We start from the raw sequence: 13,498 nt of genomic DNA on the forward strand, positions 1-13,498 counted from the left end.
GACGAGTTCGAGAAAAAAGAAGCATTTCAGTCCGACGAGAGGCGTAATTAATAATTATATACATATGTAAATACATTATAATCTAGCGGAAAGTAACCAAGTGCACCTCATCCGGGTACCCGGTCACAAAGGTATAGTCAAGAACGAACTGAACTCGAGCGCTCCACAGCATTCACTAAAATTTTAGGTCCTAAATCCTTCATCGCGATGGTCTTCATACCATAAAGAAGCTGTAAGGAAGAAGGAGTAGACAGAGAGAGGTATTGGCAAAATATCCAAGACATGTGCCATGCCAATTTGCTAATGTGGGGCTATAACCTCAGCAGGTTTAAATCAGGCTATTAAGGCTTTGTACACTAGCTACTGTACGCTGGAGAAGCACTTGTATAACATGGGACTAGCTTCTTGTGCAAATTGCCGGTTCTGTGAGAGGAAGTCTGAAACTCCAGAACACTTGCTAATGGACTGCTTAGCAGTCTGCAGACGCAGGATAAAGACCCTTGGATCCATGTTTCCAAATAGGAATCACAACGCTTCAGTAGTACCCAGAAGTATATTGGAATTTATCAATATGCTGGGGCTAGGTGGGTCGTTGCGACTTAGGAGAGGTCGCGATGCATTCCTCATCTATTTATCTTATCGATGTATATAAATTAAAATCAATTATTAATCTCAAATTAGAAATATTTAATTTTTCAAAATTTGAGTTTTCAAAAATAACTCGCTGAACTTTTTAAAATTTGTCTGCTTTTATTCGTGTAAATTTTCAAAATGCAAAAATTAAGATTTCATTTATTTGTTAAATAATTTTTATTGATATAAAAATAAGCGATCCACAGGCCATTGTAACGCAATATGAGTATATCTACGCGAAAATAAATATAAATAAAAAATAGGTCGGTAGCGCAACGCAAACCGGTAATACAGGCGCACAGTTTGTGAATATGGGAGGGAGTCTTAGCATATAGTGTTTTTAAGCAGCCATATAATATTTGATAAATTTATGCTTAACTAGTTAAATACTAATAAATAAATAGATGTATATATTTGTTTTATGTTTGCAACAATGCCATTACAAATAATAAGAGCTTCTTAAAATGAAAAATAAGTAATTAGCTAGAAATAAGTAGGAAAATTCGCACTATAAACATTTGAAAGCTTATAAATATATTTAAATATATGTTGGTATGCACATACATGCACGTTTATATAGTACATGCATTAGAAAATAACGCCCAAACAAGCATGCATATATAGCATGAAGTATCCGTATAAAAAATTTATGATTTTTACCTTACGTTAGAGTATTTGTTATGCTTAACTAGAAATTGGTTTTTTGTTTATAGTAATACAATTCATCATGAATTAGTAAATGCTTTTGAGTGTAAAATACTTAATTCTGTTATTTATGCGTAGTCAATGCATGTTTGTAGGTATGTTAATTGTATAAAATCTCATATAAAACTGGCAGTTGGGCAGTCTCCAACAATATATGTATTTATGATTTATTTGTCAGCATTTCCTGTTAGTAACTCTTAAATATACCGAGTTATAATTTCACTTTAGTTTAAGTTGTTGAAGGGAGATTGTTTTTTTTAAGTTACTAATTAAATTGCAGATTAGATTAGTCGATTATGTAGAGAACTTTGCCATTTGCGTAAAGGAGACTTTTTGTGTACTTTTAATTTAACTATTATTTCAGATTTTTGTCAACATAACATAGTCTTTAAACAAACATGTATCTATGTATGCGTAGTGAGAATTGAAAAACTTATAACTACATTCTTATTTCATATACACTATATTATCTATATATAATATTCGAAATTTGTTTTCGAGTGCTTATATAATATATTAAGTATTTATAAAAAAAATAATTAAAAAAATTAAAATGAATAACTGAAAAAAATAAATAAAATTAGAAAATTAAAATAAAAAAAAAATATTAATTAAAAACGCAAAAAACTTAAAATTTTATTTACGAATTAAAAAATCAAATAGAATAAGATAAGGCTAATAGATACATATGTAGATTGATAATGGTAATTAAAAAAATAAATAAATAAATAAAACAATAATAATATTTTTTTAATTTTAATTAAAAACGCAAAAAATTGAGAACTTTGTTCGCAAATTAAAAACGCAAAAAATATTTAAAATTTTGTTTACGAATAAAATAAATAGAATCAAGATAAAGCTAATAGATTGAAGCCTTAAAGCCAACATTTTACACGCCGTACAGTTTATTTTGAGTCCATAAAATAAGTTGGCATATGCACACTTTTAGCGTAATTAAATAAAAAATTACAGATATTACCATATTTTAAAATTCTCCATTCTCTGTCTGTTTCTATTTCTATGTTTCTTAAAAAAGCTATTTAAAACCCCTAATACTTACACCCAATGTGAGATTCTTAAAATTAATGCATTATTACTTTTTGGCTGTCACTATTAATACTTCGGAAATACGATAGGATTATACATAGAACAGCGTTGATATTACTTATTTGATATGTGTGCGTGTCAATGATTAGGATACACTGGGAATAGTGAGCATTTTGAAAATGTTTAGCCAACAACAACTTCCATTGTTGCGGGTTTATAATATATATATGTATGTAAGTAAGAGTAGATAGTATGAATATGTAGTAGACCGCATGAGATTGAGATTGGCACCTATACAAACATGTGTAAATATGAGGATTGCGTTACATTGCTGTGCGTCGGTGTCGGTGTCATATTTGCAGTCGTTTGCTGTCATACCGATGTTTCAGAGTTTAATTTCAGTACAAATTTATTGCTTTTTGGATCGACAACCTCTTCGGCAATATTAAAATGCGGCAACTTGTGTATGGAGACTAAGAGTGAGACATCGTTTTGTATCAGTTGGAATGTACATTCGTTTGAGACTGGTCGTGATACAAGTTCATCACAAATTAACGACCACGATTGTACCCAACGGCGTTCCTTTTCGCTTTGCAATACTGGCGACTCTGTTAGGTATGGCTCAAGGAATGCACGTGGCGACAGATCGTGCTTGAGACAATGCGCCAAGTGCTTTAATATACTTTCGAATGTGTGTCGTGGTTGTTGTCGTGTGACGCGTAAATATTTTTGCAGGGCACGCGCCATCGATGGAAATACCGCTTGTGCCGCTTCTTGCGGGTCAAGTGGCACTGCTGGTGCGGGTTCATTGTGTATGCGTTTGATATGCGTAAATGCCTCTTCTGCGGCTGTGATAAGGCGCGCACGCCGCTTTTTGACACGGCGTTCATATTCGTGTTCCTCGTAGAAGCGTTCATTGTGTGATGAATCGCGTCGGCGTGCATTGGCCGCTAATACGGCACGACTTTGACTCTGCTGTTGTGCATTATTAACACCATCAACTTCGTAGTATTTAAAACTAGTGGAGATTTTATTGCGTTGTGATTTTGAAATCGGTATGCGCTCTAGATACGGATTAAATATCGGAAAGTCTACGTAATATCGCTGAAGTACCCAAATAGCTGCACGCTGTATACTCAATTGACCCAGCATATAAGAGCGGGATGTACCATCTGGTGAACGTATAATCTTGACATAATACATGGGTTGTTGATGGCGTAGTTCGAGTAAAACTACAGCAATATAGTGTATGAAGAGCAGCGTATCTACCAAATTTGTTGCATAGGCAACTAGTGATTTGTAATTAACTGCATCACCACCTGTTTCCACCACCACTTTGGCGCCATTAGTGACCTTTAAAATTAGAGAACAATTATAAATTGATGAACATGTTCAAGTGACTGGCGACATTTACCTGCACCATATAGAACAGCCAATAAGCAAATGTGCAAATGGTGACAAGCAACAGCACAACAGCACGATACAGGAATATTCGTGGCATAGTAGCGGCTGAGCGACGCATAAATAGCGCCCACAAGCCGATTGCCAGTAGTATAAGTCGTGCAGTTAGTGACACCAGCAAGCCTTTACATTCGCTACTACATGCTAAGAGTTGTGTGCGCACCGTTTGCGTGAGTTCGGCGTGATCGAAAGCAGATGGAAAGAAACCCATGCGTGGCATTACCACCATGGCTACCGGCGAGAAGAACGATACAAATCCTAGTAAGAGTGAAAAGGCTGATTCCAAACGTCGTCGACAAGCAAATCCAAAACTCGTATCGTTTTCTCGATGCCATGCATTATTAATGTCTTCCATAGATATGCTTTGTTCTGATGTATTGCCAGTAACTGCTGTTGTGTTTTCACCCCAATTTTCGTCTTGCGGTAGTATTTGTACCTCGATTATTTCTTGACCATCGCGATTCTCTTCACCTTTGGAGGACATTCATAATTTTCTAGCATTTCATATTGTCATGTTAGTTACCTGTCATATTTACGCTCGTTTGAAACGGTGCCATATCGCCACGTTGGTGCTTACCACTTGATTTTGTATGTCCACTACGATGCGAATGCCTTGTGCGATCCCGATGATAACCGTTATTTACAGTGCCACCTCCGCCGTTATTACCTAAACCACCGCCGCCAGTGCTAGAGCTGTTATTATTATTGTGATTGCGAGAACGTCTAGATCGTCCGCTGTGTTCTGACTTAACAGATTCGTTTTCCATTGCAAACACCGCCAACACAGCGGTCAACAACGCAAACACACACTCTTGTAGGCGTGTGCCGTCCGCCCGATAACTTTTCGATCCTGACTATTTTTGCAATTAAATACTTTTTTTTACAAATAATAGGAGGCCAGAGTTAGAAATAGTTATTTTTTTTTTGTTATGATGTTGCATATAACTTTATTTTGTGTGAAATTGGTTTGAGGGATGTTTGGGAAAATTCAGACTTTTTTCTTTGCCTCGGTATTCGTTTTCTTGACGTTGCACTACATAACTCATGTAAAATTCCAATTAGGAGCCGTATTTTATTTAACTAAATTTGTGCACCTTACACCACAAGTAATTGCTTTAAATTTTTACTAAACTACTTTTTAGCTTAATAACTCATTTCATTTTTAATTCTAAAAATTAAACAATTGGAATGGAGATGAAAAATGCCATTAAAACGAAAAGCAGAAAAAACACTCCTATTTTTCGCTCAACTGAGTTCTATTTCCCACAAGAAAGTGTTGTATTTTTTATTTTCCCTTTCCTTTCTTCTTTAAATATGGCCAGAGTCATTTATTTTATGCATTCTAAACATCACAAGAAACATGCGATACGGCAGCCTTATTCAAACAGATGATTTTATGTTTTGTTTTCGCTTGAAAATTTGTTAATTTTATAATATTTTAATTATTATTTGTTTTAAAAACAAGATGTCGATCAAAGAGTCTAAAATAATACTAAAAGAAGTTCGTGAAGACATCAAAAGTGAGAAGTTCAATGATGCGATAGAAAAGTGTGAAGTATGGGGATAGATAGAGAACAATCAACAAGTAAATTATTATTTAATACTGTTATTTATACACAGGCTTTGCTTAAAGATGAGCCTAAGAATTATATGGCTTATTTACTGTTGGGAGCAGCTTACCAAACGAGTAATAAAATAGAGGTTTGTATTGTTATTATATGAGGAAATTATTAGGATCTTATATATTTACAATTTATTTACATATTATTTTTAGGCGGCCAAATGTTTACGAAAGGCGGTAGAACTTTCACCGGCTGCACCAACTGTTGCACTCCAGGGACTAGCTAATTGTGCACCGCTAGATGAACTCCCCAAAATCTACGACCAATTAATAGGTTTAGTTCCGTAAGTTTAAAGCACAACAGTGAAACGATCAATATTAAGTAATTAATCCGTACCCTAAATACCATATGAATAAATTACTTTTTTCAGTGAAAAATCTGCATTTTATTTTGAGAAGCTTTACGCAGCTGGGCTAAACAACAGGAGTGTTGCAGAAGAGTGTTTTAATATTTTCAAACGTGAATTAGCACGAAATGATCAAAATGGAGAACGACATCCACTAGTTTTGAAATACTTGGCTCGAATTTGGATCTTATTTGACTTTGATGTGCAAGTTGGAGAAGAGTCCGTGGTAAGTTTTGAATGCGATTTCCAAATGAATACATGTACAATGCCGCCTATTGACTTTGTTGCAGTATAAAACGGCTTTGGAAAAACTAATTGCAGACCCACAAGATGATCAACAACTGAATGCTTATAAGCGATATCTGAAACTACTGTACAAACAACAAAGCTATGCTAATTGCTTTAAGCATGCATGTGAAGCGACCAAAAAATATCCTGAGGATATTTACGCCTTTGAATGGGTGTGTAAAATTTACTGTGAATTTCGTGATGTGTCTATAGCGTGCTTAAACGAAGCGCAGCAAACGATAGAACACTATGTCGATGCATTGCTACAGTTAAATCCGAATGCCAGTTTAGGATTACTCATTCGTGGCATTAAACAGTTTGAACAAAAACAATATGTAGCGGCACGTGATCTATTATATCGCGTACAAGAGTTACAACCGAAATATAGCATTGCCTTAGAATTGTTGGCGCGCGTAGAAATGTTAATTGGTGTATGGGGTTTGGCATTGCCAATATGGAAATCAATTGGAAAAGATCATTCCATTGAGTATGCCCTTTGCTTATCCCATGTTAGCAGTAGCAAAGAACAGTTGCAAGAAGCAATTGAGTTGTTAAAGGAACTTGAACCAAATGAGGAAGCAACAACGGCCCTGGCCAGGTAATTGGTGCACACACAAATATTTAGCTTTCAAACTGATTTACTTGTGTATTATTTAATTCAGTTGTTATTTTAAAATGGGCGATACGGATAAATTAAAAGAACTGAACCTAAATACACTACAAAAGGCGGAGTTTCTCTTGTAAGCATTGTTATTATAGTTTTATGAACAATTTTCACGCTAACTATCTCAAATATTTCTAGGGCGCCTGAGGATGCGTTAAACTTACTGCAAGCCTCCAGTGATACGGAAACGTTTGATTGCCTTTTCTTACTCGCTAAATTGCATCTACAATTGACTGACTATGCTTCTGCTTTGAATTGCATGCTTAAAGCGACGCGTTTACAGCCTTACAGTTCGGAATGCTTTCATTACCTCGGAAAAATCTATTACATCACAAAGGATTTTGTGCGTGCACGTAAATGTTTCGAAAAATGTGTGAATTTGAATCCGCTGTGTGAGAGTGCTGTTAATAACCTGAGCGCTATTTACCAACAACTAGGAGAAGAGGTAAAGTTACGCCTTAAAGGCACCACCCTTTTCAATGAGTAAAACTTTTTTTATCGACTTAGTTAGTATTAAGCAGAAAACTTTTTAAAGGAGTGGCTAATTTATTAATTTGAAAATGCACGAAAGACAGTTGTTGTTATTATAACAGCCAGATAATTTCCATTTTTCAAGTTTTTTTATGTTTGTGAACAATTTTCATTTCACAGGACTTGAACGTTGCACTCTTGATTAATACGCTGAAATATATGAAAACTGATGATTCTAAGCGCATACAATACAAGCTGGGCTTACATTATTTCAATGTTAAAAAGTGGGATGAGGTGTGTATTCACAGTGAAATAATTTGAAGAAAAATTAACATTCGATTTTTTTTCTGCAGGCCATTCAATCCTTTCGCACTGCAATCAAGCTTGATGTGAATTGTATGAGCTATTGGGAGTCTCTGGGGGATGCTTACTCTGAGCGCGGCTCGTATTACTCTGCTATACGTGTTTTTCAAAAAATACTAGAAATGTGTCCTAGCAACATTTATGCCAAGCTGCAAATGGCGCTGCTAAAATCGGTACAATACCACACATTTAATATAAGTCATTTTCACATAACTTTTTTTCTCTTTAGACCATTCGCATGTATCCCGAGGCCATAGCCGACTTCGACGAATTATTGCAAACACATCCCGATTACTTGCCTGGCTTGAAAGGTGCCGCTGAAGCACATATTGGCTTGGCGAACAATATGAAATTGGAGCATTTATATGGACGCTGCAAAGATCACCTACAATTGACGGTTAATCATTTGCAACGGTAGTTTTAAAATCTGACTTAAAAATGTTCGTTAAAATTTTCTTATGTGACTGCTCCTCCAACTAGTGCTTTCTTGTCTGCAAACAATCAAAACATGTTTTGGCTGTGGCGTCTTACTGCAAATGTATTTGTGCAGACTGCGCGCATGCCCAGCTCTTTGGCATACTTGGAGGTGTCTGGCAAGCTGGCTAAACTGGAAGAAAACACGGCGATTTTATCTAGAAAGGACCTCTTCACTTTAGCTGCAAGGTTTGTACGACTTTTTTGTTACAACTATGCAACATTAATTAATTATACTTGGCGAATTTCTCTCTCTCTTTGCTTATTTGTTTTACAGGTTTTACACCTGCGCCATCAAGTTGAAATCGAACACATTTATCTGGTATGAGTTCGCCTTATGCTCTTATTATTGCGCCATATATTTACCTGACGAGGCGTCTACACAATTGGAACTAGCTACCAAAGCCTGCAAAATGGCCATAAATGAGCAAGGTGGTCGTTGGCAAAATTGGAATTTGCTCGGCGTAATAAATCTCCATGAAGGTATGTCACCATATATTTTTATACCCTAAAGTGAGTACTAGTGAGACCCGTATGCTCTCAGTTAAGGAGCATAATGAACACCTCTCCAAGCAGTTTCAGCTAGAGTGGAGCCGGTTCCTAGGAGCATCAAAAGGTTCTTCCTCAACTACGTCTACGACATAAGACTTCGGACACAACTAACTTCAGACATGCACTGGCCGCCATTCACAGTGGAGCCATTAATACCTTCACCCACTCTCTCTCGGTGATTGGCGTACTTGGAGTTAAACCACCACTCGTTGCAGACGAAGAGCTTAATTGCCGCGAGAAACGAAAGTGACCCTTGCGCAGCTTTGTTCTGGTTACTGTAGCAGGTTAAACTCGTACTTTTCCAGAATAGACTCTGACATATCAAACATATGTCCAGCATGCAGAGAGTCCCCGCATGTCACTAGCCACCTCTTTGCATGCCTTGCTAACCCCACACATCTGACATCCTTCTCCCTATGGTCCGACCCCGTCGAAACAGCACGTTTCCTGGACCTACCGTTAGATGACGTCGATGACAACTTATCTAATCCTTACCATCCTAAAGGAGATTAGGTACCCGTTACAACAACAACAACATACCCTAAATAGGGTTTATTAACTTTGTCACCAAAATACATATGTATATACATATGTATGTCTGCGTCCGTCTGTCTGTATTAATGCGAACTAGTCTCTTAGTTTTTGATATATCAATTTGAAACTTTGAACACGTTCTTTTCTCCTCAAAAAGTTACTCTTTAATGGCAACCTCCGATATCGGACCACTACAGCATATATCTGCCATACAAACTTAACGTTGAAAATCAAGTTATTGTATGAATAACTTTTTTATTTGACAAGATATCTGCACGAAAATTGGCATTTATTATTGTTTCAAGTTAGGCTGCAATCTCTGGATGAATTGTTCAGATCGGACCACTCTGGCATATATCTGCCATACAAACTGAACGATCAAAATCAAATTTTTCGGTGCAACTGTCGTTAACGGATTTTCTTATTTTGACTTTTATTTCTATAATTTACTTTATAGCGGTCAATAACTTGCCCTTGGCACAGCACTGCCTCATTCAGGCGCTTACGCTCGATCGCAAGTCGTTTACCACTTGGACTAACCTCGGTGTACTCTATTTGAAGTTGAACGAAATAAAACTTGCGAATCAGGCATTTCAGCGGGCGCAGCAAGCGAGTCCCATTTATGGAAATGCATGGATTGGACAGGCTATGATTGCTGAAGCCATCGGTGAAGAGGAAGAAGCTTTGGATCTCTTCAGACATTGTCAGCAGTTTGAATACCACGCGGAGTCCTCATTAGGTTATGCCCACTGGGTGTGCAACATACTGACAGATGAGAAAACACGCAAAATACCGCATTATCGTCATGCTATCGACAGCATGTATGCAGATGTGGTGGCACTAGATGCGATTAACTGGTAATAACATTGAAATTAACTGGAAACGCAATAATTTTTGGAAACATTTTCAAACTTCACACACAAATATAGGCACATAGTAAATGAGGAGAAGGCCGCCACACCCGCTGCGCTCTCTTTCCAAGGTTTCCTCAATATACGACAGAAGAATTATAGTCTTGCCGAGCGTGCATACCTGCAGGCTGTTGAGCACACTGCATCAGGTGCAGATCGCGATAAGTTGTTGACAAATTTGGGTTATCTGTACTTAGCCATAAATCGACCGAATGATGCTATAAACGTTTTCAATCGCATAACACACGCCTCGTTTAAGGCCATAATTGGTTTGGCGTTGGCATTCGTGCGTGCTGGCCAACATCAGGAGGCATATTCGGTATACAATTCGGTGCTGAAGAGTTTGTCCGACAATAATGATGATAAGGCCGGCATGATATTGGTGGCAATGGCGGCCATGGTGTACGCCTCGCAAGGCGAAGCCGACACGAAAACAATTTTGTATCAATGGTCTGTTGTGCTTTGTTTTTGTTAACACAATTTCTCACATATTCTTATTTCTTTAGCATTCTGTTGAAAAACTCGCCTATACAAGCATTATATTCCGCCTGCGCTTTGGGTATTCTACATCAAGACAATCAGTTAACAACAACCATACTGACAGAGCTAAAAAAATACGAAAACTGCGAGGCCCACTGCGCACATATTAGCTACTTGACGGCGCAACACTATGCAAGTGTTGTAAGTATGCTTTTAAAGTTGTTGTTTGTTCTGTTCACTAATTATGTTATCTATCAAAACTCAATGTGTCACAGCAACAAATACGCAAAGGGCTGACTTACCTGCTGACCCGTGTGCATATTTTTCCAAATAACTCCGAACTGCGCAAAGTGTTGGCTAATTATCTATTGGACCATTTCAGCCATGCAGCACAGTTCCAAGTGGCCACAAGCCAAATCGCGCTGAGCTCAATTAGCCTATTGCATCGCAATAAAACACAAAAGTGCGATAAAGGATTTAATTTACAAATTTACCTCTCTTTCATGCATTTTTTTGAATTTTTAGAAGCGACTGCGTTGAGGATTCTAAATTGCTGCTGATTGCCAGTCGAGCTTTGAGTGCCGTTAACAAGACACGTTCGCTAAAATTAATACAGCATGCTATACGTCTGCATCCGCAAAATAAGAGTGCCTGGCAGGCGCTGCAGGAGGTGCAATGATATGTATTTTGACTGTTTTAGTTGAATTTGAAACCGATTGTACAACTGTTACACGAAAAAGCAAGTGGTAATATTAAAACATATTTTATAGCATGAAAAAGATACATGAGACGTTCCGTTAAGTTCTTAGTATACAGAAAAAATACGAAAAGTTTGGAAAAAGTACAATCTATTTGTGAATACTCTTAACCCCTCCGAAAAATAAGTTTTCCGGAGTCTGCAAAAAACAAGCCTCCGGCGTTTGACTTTCTCAATTTTATAAATAACAGGGAAAAATGTTAACTACGCTTACCACGAAGCTTTAATACTATTCACAAATGTAAGAGATTCCTTACCAGAACTTTGATCGGCCAGTTTGTATGGTAGCTATATGCTATAGTTGTCCAAGATGAACAATTTCTTTGGAGAATGTGCCGTTGCCTTGGACAATAACCCATGTCCGTTTCCACGACAGTCGGGTCTACTTAACCGGAACGGACCCGGATTATTGTCAGGCCAAGGACTGTCAACTTGGCAGAATTCTGCCGCTACAACAACAACAACAATAACCTATGTACAATTTCGTGAAAATCTTCCTCAAATCAAAAGGGTTCCATTCAAGTACTTGACCAGTAATAATTTCTTCGAAGATTGCACCATTGCCTTAAGCATTATCCCTGCCAATTTTCTTGAAGATATTTCATCAAATGAAAAATCTTTTCTTACAAGCATTTTATTCCAACCGTTCAGATTGTAAGATAGCCATATGCTATAGTGTTCCGTGATCGGACGTATATATATATTTTATAGTCTCCGATGTTTTTTTCTAGGCGTTACAAACTTTGTGGCAAACTCAAACCCTGTTCAAGGTATACAAAAAAGTCGCCCGTAGTCTAGTTTGACCAATTGGACTGTTTCGAAGTGTGGCCCCTTTGCTGTTGTTGTTGTTGTAGCGGCAGAAATCTGCCGAGTTGACACTCCTCGGCCGGATAAAAATCCGGGCGCATTTTGGTTACGTAGACCCGACTGTACTGAGAACGGTGTGGCCACTTTGTCTTGTAATTCGGCATAAAATATACTCAATAATTTGGCATTGTAGACCTTCTCTTGGTAGTTGATGTATATCACAGCTTCTGAACCCTAAAAAATTAGGGTCATCATCTTTCCTACCGACAGAATCTCCTTCTTCGGAGCGTGTTCGTCGAGAGAAATTCAATGTTTCCACTATTATTTGGTCTTCTTGTCCCGTCGAGGGTACAGCGCTACCGAGGCTTTTAGAGCGTTTTACTATCCCAGCTATCTAGCGCACCATTAACTGACCGTCTACAAATACGAAATTGTACACTTTTATTAGCCGTTAGCCTCCGTTTCCGAAGCGTGGATCATCGAAACCCGATATGCGATCTTGTTGAAACTTGTTAAACCAATTGGTTGGCAAACGAACGAAAAAATTTTTCGAACTCCGCTATAAGCTAATATGATATAGTGCTAGAAACACCCAAGATGGTCCTCACTCCTTGATCATGGAGCCGACTGCCGGTGGAAACGACAAATGGTGATTATATTAACTTTAACGGTGTTCAAATATTCGAAAATGGAAAGAAAAGGTGGAGAAGAACCTGGCTAAACTTGGAATCTCCAATTGGCGCCAAACAGCTAAAAAGAAGAACGGCTGGACTCGGCTATAACCGCCTAAGCGGTGTCTACACCAATTAAGAAGAAAAAGAACAGTACTTAACGCTGAGGTTTTTTATCGCCTGTCTGCTGACAGTCATTGCCTGCATAAAACTTCGGATGCTCTGTAAATCTTTTTCTGTAAGTTTGTAGTACTGTTAGTGACATCTATGCTAAATTTCACGTCAAAATATTCATTAGTATTTGAGATACGCGTCGTTTTGTCAGATTCTAAAAGTGAATTCTTCGATTTTTACTACGTCTGAATTTATTGATCAAAGAAGTGCGATAATGCACCATCTCATACTGCATTGGTTATTCGTGATCATTTCGTCACATTTTCAACTAATATCGTGCCGCAACCACCGCATTCGCCTGATTTGCCTTCGTGTAACTTCCGGCTATTCAGCAAATTCACATGACCACTCCGAGCACACCGATTTGATCCAATTGAGGATATAAAAGCTGAATCGAAGAAGGCTCTGAAGGCCGCCATGACGGAGGATTTTTCCAAGTTCTATGATGACTGGGAAATTCGTTGGTATAAGTGTATTTCAGCGGGAGGGGATTACTTTGAAGGAGATGAAATGTACAAAAATCACCTTTCAATTTGAT

At 37.6% G+C, this 13,498-nt stretch overlaps 2 protein-coding genes across 2 annotated transcripts; one reads left to right on the top strand and one right to left on the bottom strand.

The window, feature by feature from the left end:
• Positions 1-2,203: 2,203 nt before the first annotated feature.
• On the bottom strand, positions 2,204-5,033 carry LOC120772154 (vang-like protein 2). Its single transcript, XM_040100589.1, has 3 exons — positions 4,370-5,033; positions 3,800-4,317; positions 2,204-3,738 (listed from the first exon to the last, which is right to left on the bottom strand). The coding sequence occupies exons 1-3, from the start codon at positions 4,611-4,613 to the stop codon at positions 2,758-2,760; spliced, it is 1,743 nt and encodes a 580-aa protein (XP_039956523.1). The 5' UTR covers positions 4,614-5,033; the 3' UTR covers positions 2,204-2,757.
• A 213-nt stretch (positions 5,034-5,246) lies between these two features.
• On the top strand, positions 5,247-11,339 carry LOC120771571 (tetratricopeptide repeat protein 37). The gene is made up of 17 exons (XM_040099636.1): positions 5,247-5,401; positions 5,467-5,547; positions 5,621-5,751; positions 5,839-6,040; positions 6,105-6,700; positions 6,765-6,842; positions 6,905-7,211; positions 7,418-7,531; positions 7,591-7,773; positions 7,830-8,014; positions 8,081-8,263; positions 8,352-8,557; positions 9,618-10,017; positions 10,090-10,521; positions 10,578-10,752; positions 10,827-11,014; positions 11,077-11,339. Exons 1-17 carry the CDS (start codon positions 5,312-5,314, stop codon positions 11,228-11,230), a joined length of 3,705 nt encoding a protein of 1,234 aa, XP_039955570.1. The 5' UTR covers positions 5,247-5,311; the 3' UTR covers positions 11,231-11,339.
• The last annotated feature ends 2,159 nt before the right edge of the window (positions 11,340-13,498 follow it).

Source organism: Bactrocera tryoni, chromosome 3, assembly GCF_016617805.1.
Source record: "Bactrocera tryoni isolate S06 chromosome 3, CSIRO_BtryS06_freeze2, whole genome shotgun sequence".
Lineage (NCBI taxonomy): Eukaryota > Metazoa > Arthropoda > Insecta > Diptera > Tephritidae > Bactrocera > Bactrocera tryoni.

What these genes read in the sequence shown, in the direction of transcription:
- LOC120771571 (XM_040099636.1), top strand. Translation starts at nt 5,312, where the DNA reads ATGTCGATCAAAGAGTCTAAAATAATACTAAAAGAAGTTCGTGAAGAC. An exon ending in ACGGTTAATCATTTGCAACG is followed by an intron (nt 8,015 to 8,080) that starts GTAGTTTTAAAA and finishes TCCTCCAACTAG; the next exon opens with TGCTTTCTTGTCTGCAAACA. An exon ending in CGCAACACTATGCAAGTGTT is followed by an intron (nt 10,753 to 10,826) that starts GTAAGTATGCTT and finishes AATGTGTCACAG; the next exon opens with CAACAAATACGCAAAGGGCT.
- LOC120772154 (XM_040100589.1), bottom strand. Translation starts at nt 4,613, where the DNA reads ATGGAAAACGAATCTGTTAAGTCAGAACACAGCGGACGATCTAGACGT. An exon ending in AACGAGCGTAAATATGACAG is followed by an intron (nt 4,318 to 4,369) that starts GTAACTAACATG and finishes TGTCCTCCAAAG; the next exon opens with GTGAAGAGAATCGCGATGGT. An exon ending in GGCTGTTCTATATGGTGCAG is followed by an intron (nt 3,739 to 3,799) that starts GTAAATGTCGCC and finishes CTAATTTTAAAG; the next exon opens with GTCACTAATGGCGCCAAAGT.